This window comes from Tachysurus vachellii, chromosome 1, assembly GCF_030014155.1.
Source record: "Tachysurus vachellii isolate PV-2020 chromosome 1, HZAU_Pvac_v1, whole genome shotgun sequence".
Taxonomy (NCBI): domain Eukaryota; kingdom Metazoa; phylum Chordata; class Actinopteri; order Siluriformes; family Bagridae; genus Tachysurus; species Tachysurus vachellii.
The window spans coordinates 2,692,062-2,714,937 of record NC_083460.1 but is presented as its reverse complement, the minus strand read 5'-3'; the positions used below and the strand labels follow the sequence as shown (position 1 = coordinate 2,714,937).

General features: G+C 37.9%; 1 protein-coding gene across 1 annotated transcript; it reads right to left on the bottom strand.

Annotated features, from left to right (window-relative positions):
- Positions 1–8,396: 8,396 nt before the first annotated feature.
- phb2a (prohibitin 2a) lies at positions 8,397–18,556 on the bottom strand. Its single transcript, XM_060867775.1, has 10 exons — positions 18,441–18,556; positions 14,680–14,812; positions 14,400–14,484; positions 14,135–14,214; positions 11,885–12,069; positions 11,637–11,766; positions 10,617–10,720; positions 9,905–9,982; positions 9,717–9,793; positions 8,397–8,975 (listed from the first exon to the last, which is right to left on the bottom strand). The coding sequence occupies exons 1-10, from the start codon at positions 18,459–18,461 to the stop codon at positions 8,957–8,959; spliced, it is 912 nt and encodes a 303-aa protein (XP_060723758.1). The 5' UTR covers positions 18,462–18,556; the 3' UTR covers positions 8,397–8,956.
- Between the last annotated feature and the right edge of the window lie 4,320 nt (positions 18,557–22,876).

Below are 22,876 nucleotides of genomic sequence, written 5' to 3'. Positions count from 1 at the left end.
TGAATTCACATAGGTGTATCTATCCCTTATGTCACATATCCCTTATGTCTTTCAAAGAAATATAGATATATATCTGTAGATATATTACTGTTCTAGCCAATGCTTGATTCATTTTGAGATCTAATCGGAGCTATATGCAAGGTAAGAAAATTTATAACAGACTTGCTGAAGACTTTTTAGTGGAAATGTTTGCCAAATGCCTTTTTTTTAAATGTAAATAAAATATCTCTAGCTGCAATTTCCCACGTTTAAAGCAAATGATCAACAGCAAATTGTCCATTCCTGATTGAAAAAAGTAAACTGACTGTGCATGTTATTCATAGTTTTTTTTTAATCCTATAGCTCTTTAATTTGCTATCTTATTAAAAACAAAACGTTTGCTGTCTTGCATATCATCTACTATTGTTTACAAGTCCTTTGGGAATATTACTATGCACATCTTTATCCTACCAGGACCAGATTAAAGGTTAAACAAAAGTCAACCTGTTAATGAAAGACAAGGAATGTGGCCTAAACAAGTGCACACAGTCTCATCCCAGACAAGCTCAGTTCCAAGAGTATGACCCATTCCTTCTCCTTTAATCTCATTATATGTGATCTTTTCTGTGCTGCGCCTGTCAACCCAGACTGCATTATAATAACGGATTGGAATAGTCTAAGCGTCATTATCATGGATGAAAATGGACCTATTAAAAGTGCATGGTGATGAAATGCAGTCTCTGTTTCTGTTCATCTAATAAATGGTGTAGTAGTACTCTTTCTTACACGTGCTCAGAAATGTAACGTGATCATTAAATTAGTAAATATTTCTTTAATGAGGGTAGCACACTTCTTGTCAGCCCCTCCATAAGCCTACAAGTCTTATACCATAAATGGGATTGCTCAGGGTGTGGTAAGGTGGGGGTTACGGTAGATGGAAAGGAGGTGGACCAAAGCATGAAGATAAAGGAGGAAGGGAGGAGTGAAGTGTGAATGCTGTGGGAGGGCCAAGATCTGAAAAGTTTTTTTTTTTGTTGTTTTTCTTTTTCCCTCAAAGATGAAACTGTACTTTTAACATATTTAAGTTGAATAAATAAATCTGTAGCTTTTTCATTTAACAAAAACAGGGTGTTAAGCTAAGTGCAAAAGTTATACATGATTTATCACTGATTTTATCTTAAACAGTGTTGTTAGAAATGTGAACAATAACTCAATACTTTTGCATAAATCAAAGGTGATAGGTAAAATGCAGAATATGATTGGCATCATAATATACGTATGCATACAGAATACAGGTTTAGGAAAATGCTTTAGATAAAGACAATGATGAAAAGAATCAAAAAGGAGGGAAAAGTCTTTACAAAATAGTCCTTCCTGGCTGGTTTTGGTCTCCCTACAAGCGCCCTTCCCCCTTTGATTGTAACTCGATGCCCCTGGGAGCATGCGGGCCGAGTGCAGGAGGACCCCGCTGATCCGCTCATTAAATATGCATTATAATTAATGGGCAGCGAGATGACACGGAGGCCTCATAGTTCATTAACACAGTGTGATAAAATCATACCATTGTTTTAAATCTTAGATCTGAGCAACTGCCCCATACCTACGACCCTTACCTTTAATAAACAGAGTCCCTGGTTAATAAAGCTTACAGAAAAAAAAAGAACATGAGAGCCACATTAGATAAATTAAAAAACTGAATGCAGTGGAGAGGTGTTGATGAGTAAAGCGTCCATAGAGGTCTACTGAACAAAGAGGTCAATGAGACAATTGACTGGGGGTATCGGGAGGAAATGAATCGCTATGAGAGTACTAGTCCATGCTATGCTTTCACAAACTCTTGAAGAGAGGAGGGTGATTGAGTAATCAGGAGACCCTGGAGACCCTTGGTGCTCACCATCTGTGCCAGACACAGAGTAATTAGTGGGAGTAAACCTGATAAACACTCCCAAAACTGGAAAACACCGACAGAAGGGAGGTAAGACACTAAAGGCCAAGGACATATACAATAAATACATTTATACCAATGTACTTAATGTAATTATATTTTCAAATAATTTAGTGATAATTTAGTATTCAAAAGGACACTTGTGGTGCCTTAATTATGTTGCGTGCCTAAATACATTCTGGTTCTTCCAACCTTAATGATAGGTAATAAATTTAAATATATCAAAGACAAAAATTCAAAAGAATCTTCCGCTTCTGCACAGTTGTTATAGTTTTATACTTCATTTAATGTGGCCAACAGAAGCTTAAAGCTTTGCACAGCTTCATAAAAGTTGCGGGAGACTGTTTTGTTTGGCATATGGAAGACATTGTCTGAAGACACAAATGTCGGCACGTGCTAGCTGGCTGTAGGGTTGCCAGATCGTTTACCCTTTGCTGAATACCCTATAAACAAGACCAAGCCAAAATCAGACTGGAAATTTGCAGCACCTAAAGATGGTTTATTATCTAACAATGCAATTCAACATCTCTAATTTCATTTAACAATTAGAAATCCTACATTAGGAGTTTGTTGCTATGCAAATTGATAAAAAAAAAAAAAAACAACAACCGCAAAACAATAAAAACATTTAACCCAGCATCAAAGCTGACTGCCTTATAAAACGAAGTTTATAGCCAGGTTAGGAAGTATTAGTATACTAATCACTCTAAAAATTAGAGTCAATATGATCGTGATATGTTGTATAATAATTATTGACACATCTACAAACCGAGACTTTTTCACAATCCGTTTATCATTAAATGTAACACTGTTGTATGGGAACTCTTCCAATCTGGCAACACAGCCTGGCAGCGGAGACGTTTCAGTTAATCGAGCAGCTTCTATGGGCTTTTCACAGAGGCCACGTGCCCAGAGGCCGATGTGCGGACATGATACAGTGCTGGCTGGGGCACGGCGTCTGTTTCCTCACACACAATGAAAACAGGAAGTGCACACTGCCTCTCTGCACATACATGATAACCTGAAAAGCTACAGTAAAAGGACATTTGAAATCCAGACTAAAGGTTTCTGGGCAGAAAAAACTTTTCAATATTATGACCTAAATTATTATTTTACTAGAAATGAGATATTAAAATAGGATTAGTTGTTGTGTTTGTTATATTGAGCTTTCTCATTATTGAAACAACAACGAGGCCCGTTTTTTTATATCCCTGAAGGAAATGACACAGAAACGTCTCTGTATTATCAATGTTAGGATTTTTTTTTAAACAATGCCTTTCTGCAATACAAAATTGTTAGCTGGCTAGTTACATGCTAGCAAACAAACCTATGTTCTGTTACAGGTCATCATGAGTGAGTCATTGTTGTCATGACTAATGTGTTTTTTTCTCCAACAATCACTGTGCTGCTGTGTTATCATAGCTAGCTGTGTTAGCTATGTAGGAATCGTAGCATTACAATTCTTGGACATTGTGTGAAATTTTGTGCTATTTTCAAGAAAAGTTTTTTTCGAGTTTTGTTAAACATACTCTATGTTTAGGTGCTTAATGCAACTAAAATGTGATAAATGATGCTGCAGTACAATTACAGTAACGTATTTCATGAAGCCAGCACAACAAGTCAGGTTTCAAATTTCCTAGCTTGGTGTGAAGCACTGGCTAAAGTTTACACACACACTACATTCCAGTTAGCATTCCTGTTCTTCCAGCTGTAGACAAAGGCATGAGTGTGCCTTGAGGCAGCTGAAAACAGTGAGAGAAAGCAGAATGCCTGGACAGAACAAAAAAAAGCAGCGTACTTTCCCATGAATTCACCTCTGAGTCTTTCTGTGTGGTGACCCAATTATAGTACACTTCTTCAAGGCTTTTCTTAAATGCATGCCTTTAGACTGCACTAAAAGACGACTAAAAAGCATTCCCCTGTAGGTACATGACCCCGAGTTTGTCTTCAGTAGGCAAACAGAGATGATTTGAATAACATGGAAAGACAGAAAAAGGAGCATCACTAAGCAAACTAGGGCAGGATATCTAAATCCCCTTTGAGTATATAATGAGAGTGCCATAAAAAAGAAGCAGGTTAATTAAATCCATTCTGACTTCGTGTTGCACCAGTTTATCGATTCTTCTCCAGGGGACGAACCTCAACCTGGAAAAGCTATCAGGATGTGTTGCAACCTCTAACTTATCAAGGAGTGGCACTCAAACCATGCCATATATTATAAAACATAATCAAGGTCTACAACATAATCAGATACAACAACATGTGGTGAGCTACACAGAGTAATCCTATAACAAGCTGGTTCTTGTACTAAAACCTCAGCCTGAGCTTTTTTTACACAGAAGCGCAAATTCGATCCGATTCTTAAACTGGATTTGTAAAATGAGTGTCCACAAAACAAACCGAATCTGGTTTGTTTTGTCACAAAATTTCCGAGATCAAGACTTTTGTGAACATTTGCCAGGCCACCCTGTTTCAGAAATCCTAATTAAAGTAGATCTCAAGCCTCATCCAATACTCAAGGGACACAAATCCACCAAGTGTAAACAAGATCAAATCCAAATATCATTTAGCCAGATTTTCAAATTTGTATTTGACAAAATCTGACCATATTGTGACTCTTGAGTACTGCACAGAATCTGTTATTAGATTAGAAAAATAAAAATGAAAGTGTACAGATTTAGATCTAGTTCTAATTCAGGAAGTAATTCTAGTTTAAACACACCCGTCTCTCCAAGCCACTTTTGGCAACTAAAAATATGCCTTAATAACGCTTCACACACATGTACCATGAATGCCAACAATGGTGGATTTAACAATGTGAGAGATGTAAAAACATCAGAAAAACAACAATTCCTTATGAGGCAGTCTCATCTTTATAAAACTACAAAATAAGGAACAACACCAGAAATTGGTTTGTGAATGCCATAACCTGGCTGTCTCAGTTATCTGTAACATACAGCTAGAGATTATAATTGTTACTCCTTAGGCTGATAATTAGCTGATTATCTCTCGGGCTGAGATGGCTGGATCCTCTCTGCTCTTTGAGAAATGCAAGACACAAATAGCAACTTGTAATTTAGAGCTTGACCCTCCAGTGTCACCTAAATGAGGATGAGGTTCCCTTTTGAGTCTGGTTCTTCTCAAGGTTTCTTCCTCTTCCATATAAGGGAGTTTTTCCTCACCACAGTCACCTCAGGCTTGTTCATTGGGGATAAATACAAACACATAAATCTTTGCATAAATCTTTGTGTAATGTTAACCTTTTTTGTACTTTTTGCAATATTTTTCTGTAAAGCTGCTTTTAAACAATGTCCATTGTTTAAAATGCTATACAAATAACTTTGAATTGAACTGAATAATGTTTTTGTGTCACATTTATTTACACTCCCTCAAATCACAGGCTCTTGTGTAACTTATTGGATTAACCTCTACTTTAGACATTTGGGAGACGCCCAGTGTGGAAATGAATGGGTTGGCATTCTCAAAGCCAGTTCACCTGAAACAAACCTGTTATGCTACACTGACATATTTCATATTCATTTCATTTGGAAACAGTTTAACAAAGGAAAGAAAAGAAGAAACAGACAGGGTTAATGACAGAAATGTAAAACATGTCATTTGATGTCATAAACAGATTATATATGGCACACATTATCCATATCTTTGCAAAATTCTATATAGATCAACTGGAAAATGTATTTTATATTAAAAGCAGTATTTTAAATTAAAATCCAGCATATTTGTCTTGAAAATGGTGGTAAATGTGAGGCAGTTTTAAGCTAATGACTTTTTCTTTTGTACATGACTACAAAGATTCTTTGCTCTTGAATGAGGTGAAATGAAATGGGTTGAGGGTTTTAATTTTTGTAGTAGAATAAGCAAATGCACAACATGTTAGTTAGCACCCATGTGAATGCTACAATAACATTAACGACATGCTAATGATTGCCTATATATTCTCTCATTTTACAGAATAACTCTAATCTATAATCTTATTAACAACATTTTATTTATCGCAATATCACAGATAATGAATTTTCTTCTTCCTAATGATCATCCACAATTTTAGATTTTGCAATTTCCTCTTGAACATGTGACCTGTGGAATATTCCAAATGATTTATGGGGTGAATGTGTCCAGGTAGAAGGATTAAGTGAGTCTGAATTAAAACGTACACGTTGTGTGCATCATGTAATCTGTGATGGATATACAAATAATAAAATATTATGTTTGGTATTTTAATGATTATTTTTGAAGGTAGAGTGTAGTTATATAGTAAGTATGCATGGACAAAATGCTGTCAATTTTGTATAGTTGATTCATTCAGGGAAATTCAAGGAAACATGAAATGCGGTTAAAATGTTTTGTTTTTTTAACCTTTACTTTACACACATATTTGTTACTGTAATATCAGTTATCATTTTGAAGCCAGGTGACTGCAGTCACGCACACGCTGCAAAGAGAGCATCATGACTTTGAAGTAGGTCACACGCTTTTCACTCTTTAAATTATTTATTTATTCTTGGAAAATGCTAAATAACCAGAAAGTACTGCTGTCCAAAAATAGACACCTTTGTAAATAACACCTTTGTGCTACTGTAACCTGCTAATCTCCAGGCAAATCTCCATGATCTCCCATCCTGCAGTGAGGTCAGCGTATCCATAGCAACACTGCAGCTGAGAGAGAATTTGGACTGTGCTCCTATACATATATATATATATATATATATACACACACACACACACAAACACACACATACGTACGTACCCCCTAACTGGAACACTGAACAGAACGCAGGCCTGCAGCCGGCTGTATTTCAAACGGCATGCTTTAACAAAGTAAGAAACAAAACATGACAAGGCGTGCTGTATAGGAAAATAAACAACAATGGGATGGTGAGATTTCTTGAATGGTTTTCTAAAAATCTATTTTTAGAACACAATTTTATAGCCATAAAAAAAAAAAATAATATATATACACACAATGAAATTTATAAATGGAAAACAAAGATTAATTGTAGACAAGAACTTCTTACAGACTTATTAATAATCATAACAGTAAAATATGCTGATTGTTTTGGAGGTTAATGATTGTTACAGCATAATTTTGTCCATGTTATTCAAGTAATAATGTACAAATGCTAAAATTAGTAGTATTTGTACCATACTATTATTAAATTCCATTAGATTCAAATGACTAATGGCTTTTCTTATATAAATGATAAATTGATAAAAAGGGGTATAAGAGGTTTTATTCGAATGAGTTTTGTGTGTGTTTAAATATATATATATACATACATTGTTATACACAACTTGTAAAATAAAGATTTTTAATAACTACTACTTAGTAATTATACCGCAGTACTAAAGTATGAATGCTCTTTTGGTGAAGTTTTTTAAGTAGTTTGAAATCCCTAAATCCCAGCCAGTCCTTTTTCTTTCCCATATGGACTTTTGGCCTGCATTCAAAAAATGCCACTGGATTCTATAGGCTAAATCTACCGGAGGAGGCGTGGTTTCTACGCCAATGTCGCCCCTAAACAAACCCCTCCCTCTATATGAATATTAATGAGCTGATAGCAGCGCCCAACCCCCTCTGCAGATCTCCCGGTGCGGAGGAGAGCTTTTTATAGAGGAGATATTTTTTATATAACCGAGAGAACCCGTTTCTCACAGGATCGTGCTGAGACACGCGTTTAATCAGAACACACACACACACACATATATATACACACACACGCACACACACATATATATACACACGCATACACACACATTCACACACACACATACACTTCTCTTTTTAAAAACACGTAGCACTGTAGCAAACAGCGTCACCATAGACTACACAATATATATGTATACGATAATATACACTTTTAACCGCCATTTTACACGGAGGTATTATTTTATTGGACAATGTCCATATTTAGCATATTCTTATTTTTCAAAGTCCTTTCTCTTTCTTTAAAGACGTTTAAGGCCCTGAATTAGTGACTGTATTTGGCGCCACCTCCTGGACAAAGTAATGAACTAAAAACTCTACTGAATTAGTCCTATAGCTGAGGAGCTGAGGGTTAGGGGAACTGATCTGAGACCCAGTATCCCCAATGGGCTTATTGCAAATATTGGATCTTGTAACAAATGGCAAAAACTAGATTATGTAAAAAGTTCACATATAAAGAGCCTGCTTTTTATTTGTGCTAAGGCCGTGCTGTTACATGACCTGCATTTGCCATAGTGGAACATGATCGGCTTTTATAAATAATGATGTAATAACTGCCTGTCATACATTCCCTCTTCCCTGGTCACTCTTGAACCCATCTATATACTTAACTACCTGGATATTCCCCTTAAGTATTAAAAGAATTATTTAATAACCATTGGATGACTCAAACTCCAGATTAGTATCTATCCTTGCTTCTATAACGTTCCATGATTGTCAGTACACCAAAGGAACACAAAGAGCCAGTTAGTCTGGAAAATCAAAAGATTTATTGAGACCTCTTCTGAGTGTTTGAATTGTGTCAGATTACACATCGCAGAGGAGCCCACTGGTCCCCGAGCACAGGAAAAACAGCAGGGACAAAAGCAAACTATAAATCGAATGCGTAAACTGTAACTAACAGCTGCGCGGCCCTTATAAATATGATCAGACTAACGAAAACCTAGGTATGTATTTATAATACTATAACAGGTCTCAGACATATAAACAGTTAACACAACTTATCTCAATGCTTTGATCTGTCACACTGATATTATATCAATTCTTCATTAGACTATGTTAAGCCACAAATTACAATGAAACTCTTATGTGACCTTCGAATCCTTTAATAGATTGGTGGTGTCTAAACCATGTGTGAAGTCTCCTTAAATGTGTGTATATATTTGTGTGTTTTAAAGGACACTCAACCCCTTGCTGGAAAACCTGCCCTCTGAGACAGGCTCAGAGAGGTCAGTTTGTAGTAGATGTTAAATACAGGACAGACGATCAACACATGGAATGCACGCACTCCCGTGAGCCAACGCTTCTCATTTCCCCAAGGACAAACTGTAAAGCAGGAAACACACAACGTCCATCAGCACCATCATCATCATCATCATCATGAGAGACATTTAGAGCTGCACAATCAATCAGATATCTAAAATATTCATGGTCCTACATCAAATTAAAAACAACTGGTTAATATTGTACATCCATTTTTAACTGTAAAATCTACTAAAACAAACTTAAAATCACATACATTGGATATTTTTTGCAGAAATGTATTGGTGATGAGCTTCTGCAATAAGTTGCAGATATCAGGAATAGACTTTTTATCCGTTGCAAATCACACATTGCACGTAACGTTTTGTTTCAGGGCAAAGTAAAAAAAAAAAAAGCTATTGTAATGTAATCGAGTATTGCTACTGTTTCTGTTGATTACGAGCTGTGTATTAAATAAAAGGGCTTGTGGGTGTCAAATTCACCCATCAGGTCAAGCTGTTCTTCTGAACCAATTAGAGCATGACGTGCACACATCAACGCTGCAGCTCTCTTCATGCTTACATAACTACTAAACCCAGTGAGAGAGGGAGAGAGAGAGGATTCAGCCTTGGCTATGGAAAGTTTATTTCCATAAAGCAGCAGTTCTACTAAAAACCAAATGTCTAAATGTTCCTTAACCAGCAGCAAGTTTGTTGCCTCAGGGATTTCTGTCCGGTGTTGAAAAGCGTTTAAGCAATTAAAAAAAAACAAAAAAACAAACAAACAAAAAAAAAAACACCACCACACAACAGGAAAGAGCCTTACTTGTTGAAGGAGCTGTCCTGCAGGTTCAGCACTAGATTTTCTGCATTCAGGTATACTCTATTCTGCGAGGTCGCCACCTGCAAAACACACAACCGAAAGAATGTTTAACTTGAATACATCCAGATTTATCTGTTACCACGGTGATATATAAAGATAAACACAGATCAAGTAAGGAGTACGCCTCATACCGTCTTGGCGATGTTCTGGGCGGCTCGGATGCGTCTCAGTTTAAGGTAGCCAGGATTCTTTGTTACGGCTTGACCCAGCTGCAAAACACAAATGCACACAACACACACACACACACAAAGAGCTCATCCTCCATTTCTGTTCCCATCAGCAGAGAACAAAGTGACCTATGGCACTTTTATGGTTACATCACATCAGGAAAAAAGAGGAGGACAGACGCTGCAATACGAACAACTGCTTAGTTCCAGCAAATAACAACCTTGAAAAAAAAAATGCTTATTTTGCATTAAACCTGTGAACAAACTGTACAGTATTGCTGAGTGTTTATATTTACACCTGCAGGAGGACAAAAAAACAAAACAAACAAAAAACAAAACAAGTGTCTTCTATACAACTAAATAATATTAAATGTGCCTCAGTGATACACAGCAATGCGTCCATAGGTCTAATGACTGCGGTTTATACTGTATATATTATTTAGTCTTTATATGTAGCTACTAATTATAAGCCAGTTACATGAAGGAAATCTGCCCAGATTCAACCCCAAGCACATCTGCCTTTTTCTTTATGTACTTTCTGAACTAAGTATCTAAATAATTTTTTATTGCCTATTTTACAGGATTAATGTTATTGGTTAATAATACAAACCTCATAACCATGCCAGTGCAAATTGTCATTACTGAATCAACAAACCACATATAACATGGACTGTACCATTTTAGCAGCCTCAGCCTCTCCCTCAGCCTGGATGATCTTCTGCCTCTGGTCCTGCTTGGCCTTCTCCACGTAGAACTGAGCTCTCTGGGCTTCCTGCTGGGCTGAATATCAGCAAAGGACAATAATAAATCACGTGTAAGATTATTCAAGAAATTTATAAGCAATATAAAGACTGGACAGTATGGAAGTGTTCTAACATTGTGCACTCTTCGCATTATTAGTCTTTGGTAATAACTTAAGCGTGCTGCATGGAAACAAGTGACAATGGTGCCTCCTAGTGGATAATTGGTGTAAGCAAAGGACTAAAAGCAGTAGAGAATCGTTTATGTACTGAAGTGTATAATAAACAAGTTCTAAACGAATCAAAGGTAGCAAGACCATGTTATCATCTGAAGGAATACATTACTTCACACTAGGATTATACTGCATTTGTGTCAGGATGGAAAAACCTCCTTATTTTCCAGTTTTAACGGGTGGTGCAGTATATCATCTATAAATTATCAGGAAATTAAGTAAAGAAAATTTTCAATTTCAAACCTTTAATTTTCTTTGGATACACAGCATGATTGATGTAGTAAACATCTAGTTACATCTAGGTCAGAAACAATTCCCACTCACGGGTAAACATGAACTGTTTTTCCATTTGGAAGTTTTTCCATATATGACATTATCGCAGTCTGTACGATCAGACTAGACAAATTTCTCACCTTTTAATCGAGTTTCAGACGTGTCCTAGCAAGCCAGAGTGCTTTATTTATATATTTTGAACACAACTCTGTACATAGTCTAATAGTTTGTGTCATTAAGTTGAATCTGTACAGATTCAGTCAAATGGCAGTAAAACCCTTTGCTTTTGAGTTCATCAAATGATTTAAAAGCTCTAGACATTCTATAGCCATAGCATCACATAACCACACTGTCCATCTTCAAAACAAAACTTCTACTGAGGACTTACTCAGGAAAAATGACTTGCTACACCAGTAAAACCAGTAAAACCGCTATACTAAGCTTCCTTACCGACTTGCTTGGCTTCTACAGCAGCTGTATACTCTTTGCTGAAGCTGAGCTCTGTAATGGCCACATCATCCAGAATGATGTTGAAGTCTTTAGCTCTCTCTATCAGCTCCCTCCGGATCAGCAGAGACACCTAAACAACAAATAAAAGGCGACAAAGATGAGTGCAGTCAAAGCAAATTACTGTGTGTCTCCAATGCACATAGCACATGCATGTATGTTGGTACTGTAAGTATGAGGTGGCAGACTACCTGAGCTCTCTGTGTGATGAGCTGTGAGGCATTGAACTTGGCTACGACGCTCTTCAGGACCTCGTTGACGATGGAGGGCAGCACCCGCTCGTCATAGTCCTGGCCGAGGTGTTGGTACAGGTAGGGCAGGTTAGAGGCCATGGGGCGAGACAGCACACGCAGAGAGAGGTTCACCATCTGAAGATCTGTGAGCGAACAGGAACATTACTAATTAGCGTTACTAACGTTACTATGTAAAGTTAGGACACTGATGTCTCACTGATGCTTTGCTGTCTTCGCTGCCTGTAATCTTCATGCAGTTCTGCTCTAAAATGTACATTCTGTATTAACTCTATATAATTAGTATTGTAAATGTACACAGAACAAACTGTTCTATATACAATGTACAATATTATATACAGTAAACGCACATATTGTACACACATTTATTTATATCTTTACACTTATTGTGCCTTGTATATAACTTGGACATCTTTCACCTATAGCTCTTACGCGCGCACACATATACAGTTGAAACCAGATATTTACATACACTTCAGAAAAAAACAAAAACTTTTATTTCTTTACTGTCATACATTAAATCAGAGTAAACTTTTTCTGTTTTAAATCAATAAATATTAACATATTTTTTGCATTTGTTAAATGTCAGAATTGAGCGAGGGAAAATTATGTATTTTTATTATCACTTTCATCAAAGTCAGAAGTATACATACACTAAGTTTATCGTGCCTTTAAAAAAAAACAAAAACTCCAGATGATTCCATTCTGAGTTTAAGAAGCTTCTGATAGGTTAATTGATTCCATTTGAGTTAATTGGTGGCACACCTGTGGATGCATATAAAGGCACACCTCAAACACATGATGTCTTTCTTTGACATCATGGGAAAATCAAGCGAAATCCACCAAGACATCAGAAAAAGAATTGTTGACCTCCACAATTGTGGCTCATCCTTAGGTGCAATTTCCAGATGCCTGAAGGTCCCACGTTCATCCGTTCAGACAATAATACGCAAGTATAAAAAACATGAGAATGTACAACCATCATACCGCTCAGGAAGGAGACGGATTCTGAGTCCCAGAGAGGAACGTATTTTGGTGCAAAATGTGCAAATCAACCCCAGGACAACAGCAAAAGATCTTGTGAAGATGCTGGCTGAAACTGGTAAGACAGTGTCATTATCCACAGTAAAACGAATACTGTACCGCCATGAGCTGAAAGGTTACTCTGGGAGGAGAAAGCCATTACTTCAAAACCACCATAAAATAACCAGACTACAGTTTGCAACTGCAAATGGGGGAAAAAAATCTTAATTTCTGGAGACATGTCCTGTGGTCTAACGAAACAAAAACTGTTCGGCCATAACGATAAACGGTATATTTGGAGGAAAAAGGGCGAAGCTTTGAAGCCTCAAAACACTATCCCAACTGTGAAGTATGGGGGTGGTAGTATAATGTTGTGGGGCTGCTTTGCTGCAGAAGGGACTGGTGTACTTTACAAAATAGATGGCATCATGAGAAAAGAAAATTATGTGGATATATTAAAGCAACAGCTGAAGACATCAGCCAGGAAGTTAAAGCTTGGGCACAAATGGGTCTTCCAAATGGACAATGACCCCAAGCATACCTCCTAATTAGTTACAAAGTGGCTTAAGGTCAACAAAGTCAAGGTATTGGGGCAGCCATCACAAAGCCCTGATCTCAATCCCATAGAAAATTTGTGGGCGGCACTGAAAAGGCGAGTGCGAGCAAGAAGGCCTACAAACCTGACCCAGTTACACCAGTTCTGTCAAGAGGAGTGGGCCAAAATTCCAGCAAACTATTGTAGAAAGCTTGTGGAAGGATACCCAAAACGTTTGGCCCAAGTGAAACAGTTTCGGGGCAATTCCACCAAATACTAAGGAAGTGTATGTATACTTCTGACTTTGATGAAAGTGATAATAAAAATACATAAAAATTCTCCCTTGCTCGATTCTGACATTTAACAAATGCAAAAAATATGTTAATATTTATTGATTTAAAACAGAAAAAGTTTACTCTGATTTAATGTATGACAGTAAAGAAATAAAAGTCTTTGTGTTTTTTTCTGAAGTGTATGTAAATATCTGGTTTCAACTGTATCTAGATAATTCAGCAAGTTCTAGATATACAGCAAGTTCTATCTATGGCCACAAAACCTCAGACAATGAATAATCTGGTCACTCTCACTTACATGAAGAGTGCCAATAATTATTTGGCCTACCACTAATTTACCTTTGCTTCCTGTGAGAGATGAAACCTTGCGAGGTCTGGCTCGGATGTCGTAAATTATCGGATACTGGAACCATGGTATCCTGGTAATGGAAATAAAATAAAGAATGATCACCAAATTACAGAATTCATTTCGATTTCTTGTATTTTTTTTTTAAGCCAAAAATGGATTCTTCATAAGATGCAATCATAAAATGCCAAAAATGAAAACGACATAAAATGACAATAATGAACCCGCGACCCAGTGAATTGAGCATAAATATGAAACCTGAAATGCAGCCCCTCTGCAAGCACGGTGTCCATCTGCATGCCTCCAATTCTGTTGAAGACGATAGCCCTCTGTCCACCTTCCACTGTAAGAACAATCAGACCATCAGTAGAGAGAAAAGCAAATGCCGTGCAACCAAAATCTTTATGCATACTGATATCTGAACACCTGCATTAATAAAATTGTATGTATTTGGTATACATCTATACACCATTCTGCCACATCACCAAAGACAAACATCATATCAAATAAGAGAGTAGTCTACATTTAGCTGTGTTACCTGTATAAGTAGCTTCTTTAACACCGTAAGCCAGGGCTCCAGCACCGATAAGCAGTTTGAGGCCGAGGCCGGCTCCTCTCGGACCGCCGGCAGACATCCGGCCTGCAATCTGCCTCAGCTGCTGCAGAAAACCCTGAGAAAGACAAAACAATGGGGGGAACACAAGATTTAGCCCTTTGGCAGTGAAATGGACAAGATAATGATTTATTAATAATAATAAAAATGATAATAATAATTAGCTTTTATCTTATACTGCTTTCCATTTGTTATTGTGCACCTCTGGATCTCCAGTTATATTAGTGGATTGGTTTCATTAAATTGCCCCAGGTGTGAATAAGTGTGGTAATGTGCATGTGTGACAGACAAGCGTATATCCTGACTAGCCAACAGCATTCCCTGGATAGTTTCTGGCTCACCATGAACCTGATCACAACAAAGCGCTCTCTGATGATGAATAAATGAATGCCACTTGATGCGGCTTAAAAATACAATGCATGGTGCATTGTTTGAGACATAGCTTGTCCTTGGTCTACGGCAAAATAATGCACAGCTTCACCTGGTCTGTAAAAGAAGATTTAAACACTTAAGTGAAGATTAACTTTAGTGAAATTTCTACAAAAGGTGTTTATTATGTGGCTGAGATCCTCTTTGCACATGCTGTCTCATATTTCAGTTGATTGCTGTTTTGCACAATACTTTACAATACCTCATGTAACTGCTGCTATAATACTAATGTGTTCATTCTAGTATTTCTGCACATATAATATTGTTTGAAAATACACTATTTGTCTGTTGTCCAACACCGTCTTTCTGTCTTTTTTCAGCACTGTCTGTCTGTCTTTCTGTCGTGCAGCACAGTCTTTCGTCCAGCACTGCTTTTCTGATTCGTCCAGCACTGTCTTTTTGGTCTGTTGTCCAGCACTGTCTTTCTGTCTTTTTGGTCTGTTGTCCAGCACTGTCTTTCTGTCTTTTTTGTCTGTTGTGCAGCACTGTCTTTTGTCCAACACTATTTTTTGTCTTTTGTCCAGCACTGTCTCAGTCTTTTTTTCTGTTGTCCAGCACCATCTTTCTGTCTTTTTTTTCCCAGCACTGTCTTTATCTTTTTTGTCTGTTGTCCAACACTGTCTTTCTGTCTTTTGTCTAGCACTGTCTTTTTGTCTGTTGTCCAACACTGTCTTTCTGCTGTTGTGCAGCACTGTCTTTTGTCCAACACTGTATTTTTTGTCTAGCACCGTCTTTCTGTCTTTTGCCCAGCACCATCTTTGTCTTTTTTTGTCTGTTGTCCAGCACTGTCTTTCTGTCTTTGTCTGTTGTCCAGCACCGTCTTTCTGTCTTTTTTGTCTGTTGTCCAGCACCGTCTTTCTGTCTTTTTTGTCTGTTGTCCAGCACCGTCTTTCTGTCTTTTTTGTCTGTTGTCCAGCACTGTCTTTTTTGTCTGTTGTCCAGCACTGTCTTTCTGTCTTTTTTGTCTGTTGTCCAGCACTGTCTTTCTGTCTTTTTTGTCTGTTGTCCAGCACTGTCTTTCTGTCTTTTTTGTCTGTTGTCCAGCACTGTCTTTCTTGTCTGTTGTCCAGCACTGTCTTTCTTGTCTGTTGTCCAGCACTGTCTTTTTTCAACACTGTCTGTCTGTCTTTCTGTCGTGCAGCACAGTCTGTTGTCCAGCACTGTCTTTCTGTCTTTTTTGTCTGTTGTCCAGCACTGTCTTTCTGTCTTTTTTGTCTGTTGTCCAGCACTGTCTTTCTGTCTTTTTTGTCTGTTGTCCAGCACTGTCTTTCTGTCTTTTTTGTCTGTTGTCCAGCACTGTCTTTCTGTCTTTTTTGTCTGTTGTCCAGCACTGTCTTTCTGTCTTTTTTGTCTGTTGTCCAGCACTGTCTTTCTGTCTTTGTCTGTTGTCCAGCACCGTCTTTCTGTCTTTTTTGTCTGTTGTCCAGCACTGTCTTTTTTGTCTGTTGTCCAGCACTGTCTTTCTGTCTTTTTTGTCTGTTGTCCAGCACTGTCTTTCTGTCTTTTTTGTCTGTTGTCCAGCACTGTCTTTCTGTCTTTTTTGTCTGTTGTCCAGCACTGTCTTTCTGTCTTTTTTGTCTGTTGTCCAGCACTGTCTTTTTTGTCTGTTGTCCAGCACTGTCTTTCTTGTCTGTTGTCCAGCACTGTCTTTCTGTCTTTTTTGTCTGTTGTCCAGCACCGTCTTTCTGTCTTTTTTCAGCACTGTCTGTCTGTCTTTCTGTCGTGCAGCACAGTCTTTCGTCCAGCACTGCTTTTCTGATTCGTGCAGCACTGTCTTTTTGGTCTGTTGTCCAGCACTGTCTTTCTGTCTTTTTGGTCTGTTGTCCAGCACTGTCTTTCTGTCTTTTTTTTTTTCTGTTGTGCAGCACTGTCTTTTGTCCAACACTATTTTTTGTCTTTTGTCCAGCACTGTCTGTCTTTTTTTCTGTTGTCCAGCACCATCTTTCTGTCTTTTTTTCCCAGCACTGTCTTTATCTTTTTTGTCTGTTGTCCAACACTGTCTTTTGTCCAACACTGTATTTTTTGTCTTTTGTCCAGCACCGTCTTTCTGTCTTTTGCCCAGCACCATCTTTCTGTCTTTTGCCCAGCACCATCTTTGTCTTTTTTTTGTCTGTTGTCCAGCACTGTCTTTCTGTCTTTGTCTGTTGTCCAGTACCGTCTTTCTGTCTTTTTTGTCTGTTGTCCAGCACTGTCTTTCTGTCTTTTTTGTCTGTTGTCCAGCACTGTCTTTCTGTCTTTTTTGTCTGTTGTCCAGCACCGTCTTTCTGTCTTTTTTGTCTGTTGTCCAGCACCGTCTTTCTGTCTTTTTTGTCTGTTGTCCAGCACCGTCTTTCTGTCTTTTTTGTCTGTTGTCCAGCACCGTCTTTCTGTCTTTTTTGTCTGTTGTCCAGCACTGTCTTTCTGTCTTTTTTGTCTGTTGTCCAGCACTGTCTTTCTGTCTTTTTTGTCTGTTGTCCAGCACTGTCTTTCTGTCTTTTTTGTCTGTTGTCCAGCACTGTCTTTCTGTCTTTTTTGTCTGTTGTCCAGCACTGTCTTTCTGATTTTTGTTCTGCACTGTCTTTTTTCACACTGTCTGCACCAGGTCACACAGACACACTATGTATCTAGGACTACTTACTAAGTCCACAGCTCTGTCTTTGCTCTATGTAGCTCCCTGATCCTGGAGAAACGTTGTCTCATGTCACTGTGTACTGTAACAGCTCTATATGGTTGTAATGACAATAAAAGCTTCTTGACTCTTTAATATGCCTCACATGTCCTCTGTCGAGCTCGTGCGCATTTTATTATTATAGATTTTTTGTGTGCTTCTGGATTCCAAGTGTTCAGTTTCCAAACAAAATTAGTTTAAAACCAAATTCCAGAACTTGTGAAGCACAAACCCGACATGACGCGTTTTATTATTTCTTTCCTCAGGAGGTTCACGCGCCTATCACCCTGTTAGCATAACGAGCTAACGTGCCTGCACGCGCACATACACTCACGTGTGTACTCACGTTTTTATTCACGTCAAGACGCCCCGTTTCGTTCGGAACTGAATTACACAAGTGTACATACACGTTTTCGAAACGGTCGCGTTTTATACGACTTTACATTCACGCGAAATGTCGGCTAAGATTCCAGCTAGCCAAGATCACAGGACACGTTCAACTAGAAACGATCAAATAAATCAAAACACACTGATCACAAAGGCACCTAAACAGAATATACGTGTTATAAAAGTTCTTAAAATTATGTTTTAACGTAAAAAAAAAACTTACTCCAGGTTCTTTCCCAGACATGCTGCTTCTTCTGCTGCTCTCAACCTGACACTCCAAGGTCACGAGAAAACACTTCCGGTCTAATCAAGATGCACGACGGGAATTGTAGTATGAACGACTGTGTACTGTGTGTATAAATCAGTCCAACAATACACGAATAATACACGAATAAAAGATTTATTCAGCAAACCAGTAGGTCATTAATTAAGAAAAAGTCAAACCCTGAAATACAGCTAAATGATACATAGGATCATATAACTGAACAAGAAACAGAATCAGAATCAGGTTTATTGGCCAAGTGCGTTCACACACACAAGGAATTCGGTTCCAGCTGTTTGTGACTCTCAATAGTACAGGCATAAATAACAAGATAATACAGACTATATGAGACAATACAGACGATGTGAGACGATATAGACATTCATTCATTCATCTTCTACCGCTTATCCGAACTACCTCGGGTCACGGGGAGCCTGTGCCTATCTCAGGCGTCATTGGGCATCAAGGCAGGATACACCCTGGACGGAGTGCCAACCCATCGCAGGGCACACACACACTCATTCACTCACGCAATCACACACTAGAGACAATATTCCAGAGATGCCAATCAACCTACCATGCATGTCTTTGGACTGGGGGAGGAAACCGGAGTACCCAGAGGAACCCCCCGAGGCACGGGGAGAACATGTAAACTCCACACACACACAAGGTGGAGGCGGGAATCAAACCCCGACCCTGGAGGTGTGAGGCGAACGTGCTAACCTCTATATAGACATATTATTATTAAATATATAGATTTAATATAGAGTATTAAATTCAATATAGAGTATTAAATATTAATACAGAATATATGACTGATCAGTTATGTACATAAAGTGTGAGAAGTGCATGGTAGTGTAAATAACAATATTGTACAGTATTATGCTTTTTGTACAATATACAGCAGCGGTAGTGTGTGTAACGTATACGGATGATGTGATGACCGACAGTTCTGATAATGCAGTACTTATAGATATGAAGCAGGGAATATAATTATGGTGAGTTGTTCATCAGGGTGATTGGGGAAAGAAACTGTTCCTGTGTCTGGCAGTTTTGGTAAACAAAACTCTGTAGCGCCTGAGAGAAGGGTCACTAGTGAAGTCCCGTGGAGTGGGCAGATGAGCACCAATGATATTTTCTGCTGTTTTTACTGTTGTAGTGTGTTCCAGTCCTGTTTTGTTGCTGCACCAAACCAGATGGTGATGGATGTATGTGCACAGGACAGATTCAATGACTGCAGTGTAGAACTGCATCAACAGCTCCTGTGGCAGAACATACATACTTCCTTAATTGACGTAGAAAGTACATCCTCTGCTGAGCCTTTTTGACAATGTAGTTTATGTTGCACTCCCATTTCAGGTCTTGGGAAATGGTAGTGCTCAGAAACTTTAAGGACTCCACAGATGACCCCGGGCTGTTGGATATTGTGAGGGGGATTAGTGTTGATCCATGTAATCATATGAATATTATAATTATATATGCCACATGTTAATAATTTGTTTTGCAATATATTTTAATATGAACACAATTTCACTTTTTTCTTATAATAATTTTGTAGTGGTCAAGTTTTATGAATTAGCTTAGATATCAAACTGCATGATTGTATTTATTTATTTATTTTTTAATTCTGCATGCGCCCAACAGAGGACAGTATAATGCAGCTGCTATGGGCAAGTGAGCTGTGTATGTTTATCAAATCTTCAATTATTTTGAGTGCTTTATCCTGAAAACTCCGATCAAATCGTTCCTGAGACAGTACGAACTCTATCCAGATTTTTAGATGGTTATGAGAAATGACATTTTAGTTAGAGGATGTGGTAAGGACCTGACTACCAATCGGAAAGGTTGTGAGTTCGATTCCCAAGTCCACCAGGCTGACACTGCTGGGCCCCTGAGCAAAGCCCTTAACCCTTAATTGCTCAGTTGTATAAAATGAGATAAAAATGTAAGTCGATCTGGATAAGGGTGTCTGCTAAATGCTGTAAATGTTGTTAAAAATGGCTCTTGGATTCTTCTAACTATAAGTCAAGCAACTATATTGACTGTTATTAGCATATTTATGCTGCTACAACAAACCCTAACCTTTTAATAACCTTTAGCAACATTTTAATGACCTCATCACTTCCCTGTTCGCACTGTATCAGCCCCCGTTGGACAGATGGCCTTGGGACTGATAAATATATATTTGCCTGTAGCGCTGTGTCTGACACCATGTCTGACATTTTGACCACTGCATCTGCCAGCCATGCCTATCCATCACTGTCTGCAACTGGCAACCCATTGTAGATAGTCCAAGCTTTGTGAGGTTATCAGACACAAGTTCTTCCACACAAACACACAACTCACTGTGGTGTCTGCCAGCTCAGGCGATTAAAGTCTTATTTGATTTCTGGGAAATTCACCAGCTTGTAAAAATAAAGCCTATTGACAACACTATTAACATTTTGTTTTACTTTCTCACATTGATGAGATTTATAGCCTCAAAATAAACAAAATACCCAGAGAACAAGTATGTACACTCATGTAGACTGCACAATTTTTGTCACTAAGAGGTGTAACAAAATAACAGTACAGGAACAAGTAATAACAGTATATATTTCTGACCTGAATTTCGTCTCAATGCATGAGATAAAAACTGTTCACTGAAAATTTAGCTGAGGATGACTCATAAGAGAGGAAATGTTTAAACGTTTTGCTAATGTAGTCATCAAAGCGGCAGAAGGATAGAAAAAAACACTCTGCTGGTCTGAAAGGTGTTGATTAAATTTCTATAACAGCAGCTCTGAGCGTTGTGCAGCTGAAAATCACAGTTTTATATTAATAAGCTGGTTCTAACGTGTTACCGTTTCTATAGTAACAGCCTATTCACATGGACTTACATGCCACGTAACCGAAACCTAGGAATAAACAATTTAAAAATGTTATTTATTTATCTAATAAATACATACGATGGTTGATATGGTTAAAATTTCTCGTTTATTTAACATATAGGGAAGGAGTCTCCAGTGTCAGCATCTTGTAATTGAATGGACGAAAAATGACCCACAAATCAAGAAATGGCATTTTGGCATTTTTAACATTTAATGCTGGTCAGTGGAGTTGCTTAATTGTTGTCTGGATATAGCAATATTGTTGATTTATGTCACGTAGAACCTAACCTAACCTATCACACACACACACACACACACACACACACACACACACACACACACACACACACGTAAAAATACCAGTCTTAGGTATTTATATTGCTGTCAGATCATTTTACAGTTTTTTTTTAATAAAAGTGCATGTAAACAGAAATATCATTTATTATTTAAAAGAAGAAAATGATTTTTTTATGTTTATATTTGTTTTAGAACAAAGCAAATTATTTTGATTTAATCAAGCATAAAAGTCAGTTCATTTGGTGTTCAAATGAGATTCTGCCTCACTTGTCAGTCTCTTCACATATAAACATTAGCCAAATGAATAAAACGTGAAGTATTAAGGGATTTTTTTTCAGAGCACATGGATCAATTGTGTAAATGAAACACCAGCGATTGTAAGTGGTGCTTGCCCTCACCTTCCCCTTCATCTATACTGCTTAAGTATCCTTGGGGAAAGCAAGAGGCACAGCTGGGACCCAAATCCAACACTGGCAAGATGTGGGGGTGTTAAATAACAAAGCTTCCAGCAGAAAGAGCAAAAAAAAAAAAAAAAAAAAAGAACACGTAGCACATTTTACCTTTATTGGGATTTTAGTTTTCCAAGTTTCCCAAGTGTCAGTTAAATGTGTCCATAAGTTGTCAGATATTTTTATATTTGGTCCTCACAAAGATATAAAAACCTTCTCCTTTTTTGTTTCTCTCTCTCTCTCTCTCTCTCTCTCTCTCTCTCTCTCTCTCTCTCTCTCTCTCTCTCTCTCTCTTTCATTCTGCACCCTACCAGTCAGGCTTACTCACATTTTCCCGTGTCTCAGTAGCAGGTGGCAGACTTGTGAATGCTGCACTAAGCCGAAACGATGGTGTGAATGTCTATACGCTGCTCACTGCGTTGTCATTGCACGACCTCAGAGCGGTTTGATATCAACCCATCTGGAGCCTCCCAGACTGAGAAGGGAAATTGGCATTCATTTCCATGCAGCTTTTTGTCCAAGGCTTTTTTTGACCTCAGTCAGAATAGATGTAACTTACAACAAACAATGTCATATAGCTACTTTTTCTTAAATCTGTAAAATGCTCCAGATCAGTCATTCTATTCTGTATGATCAGATTATCTCTAGTAACTTGAGAGTTTTTTATACTCTTTCATTAAGAAAAATAAAAGAACAGTTAATAGTAGCCTTTTTCATGCTTTCTTTCTTTCTTTCTTTCTTTCTTTCTTTCTTTCTTTCTTTCTTTCTTTCTTTTTTTATT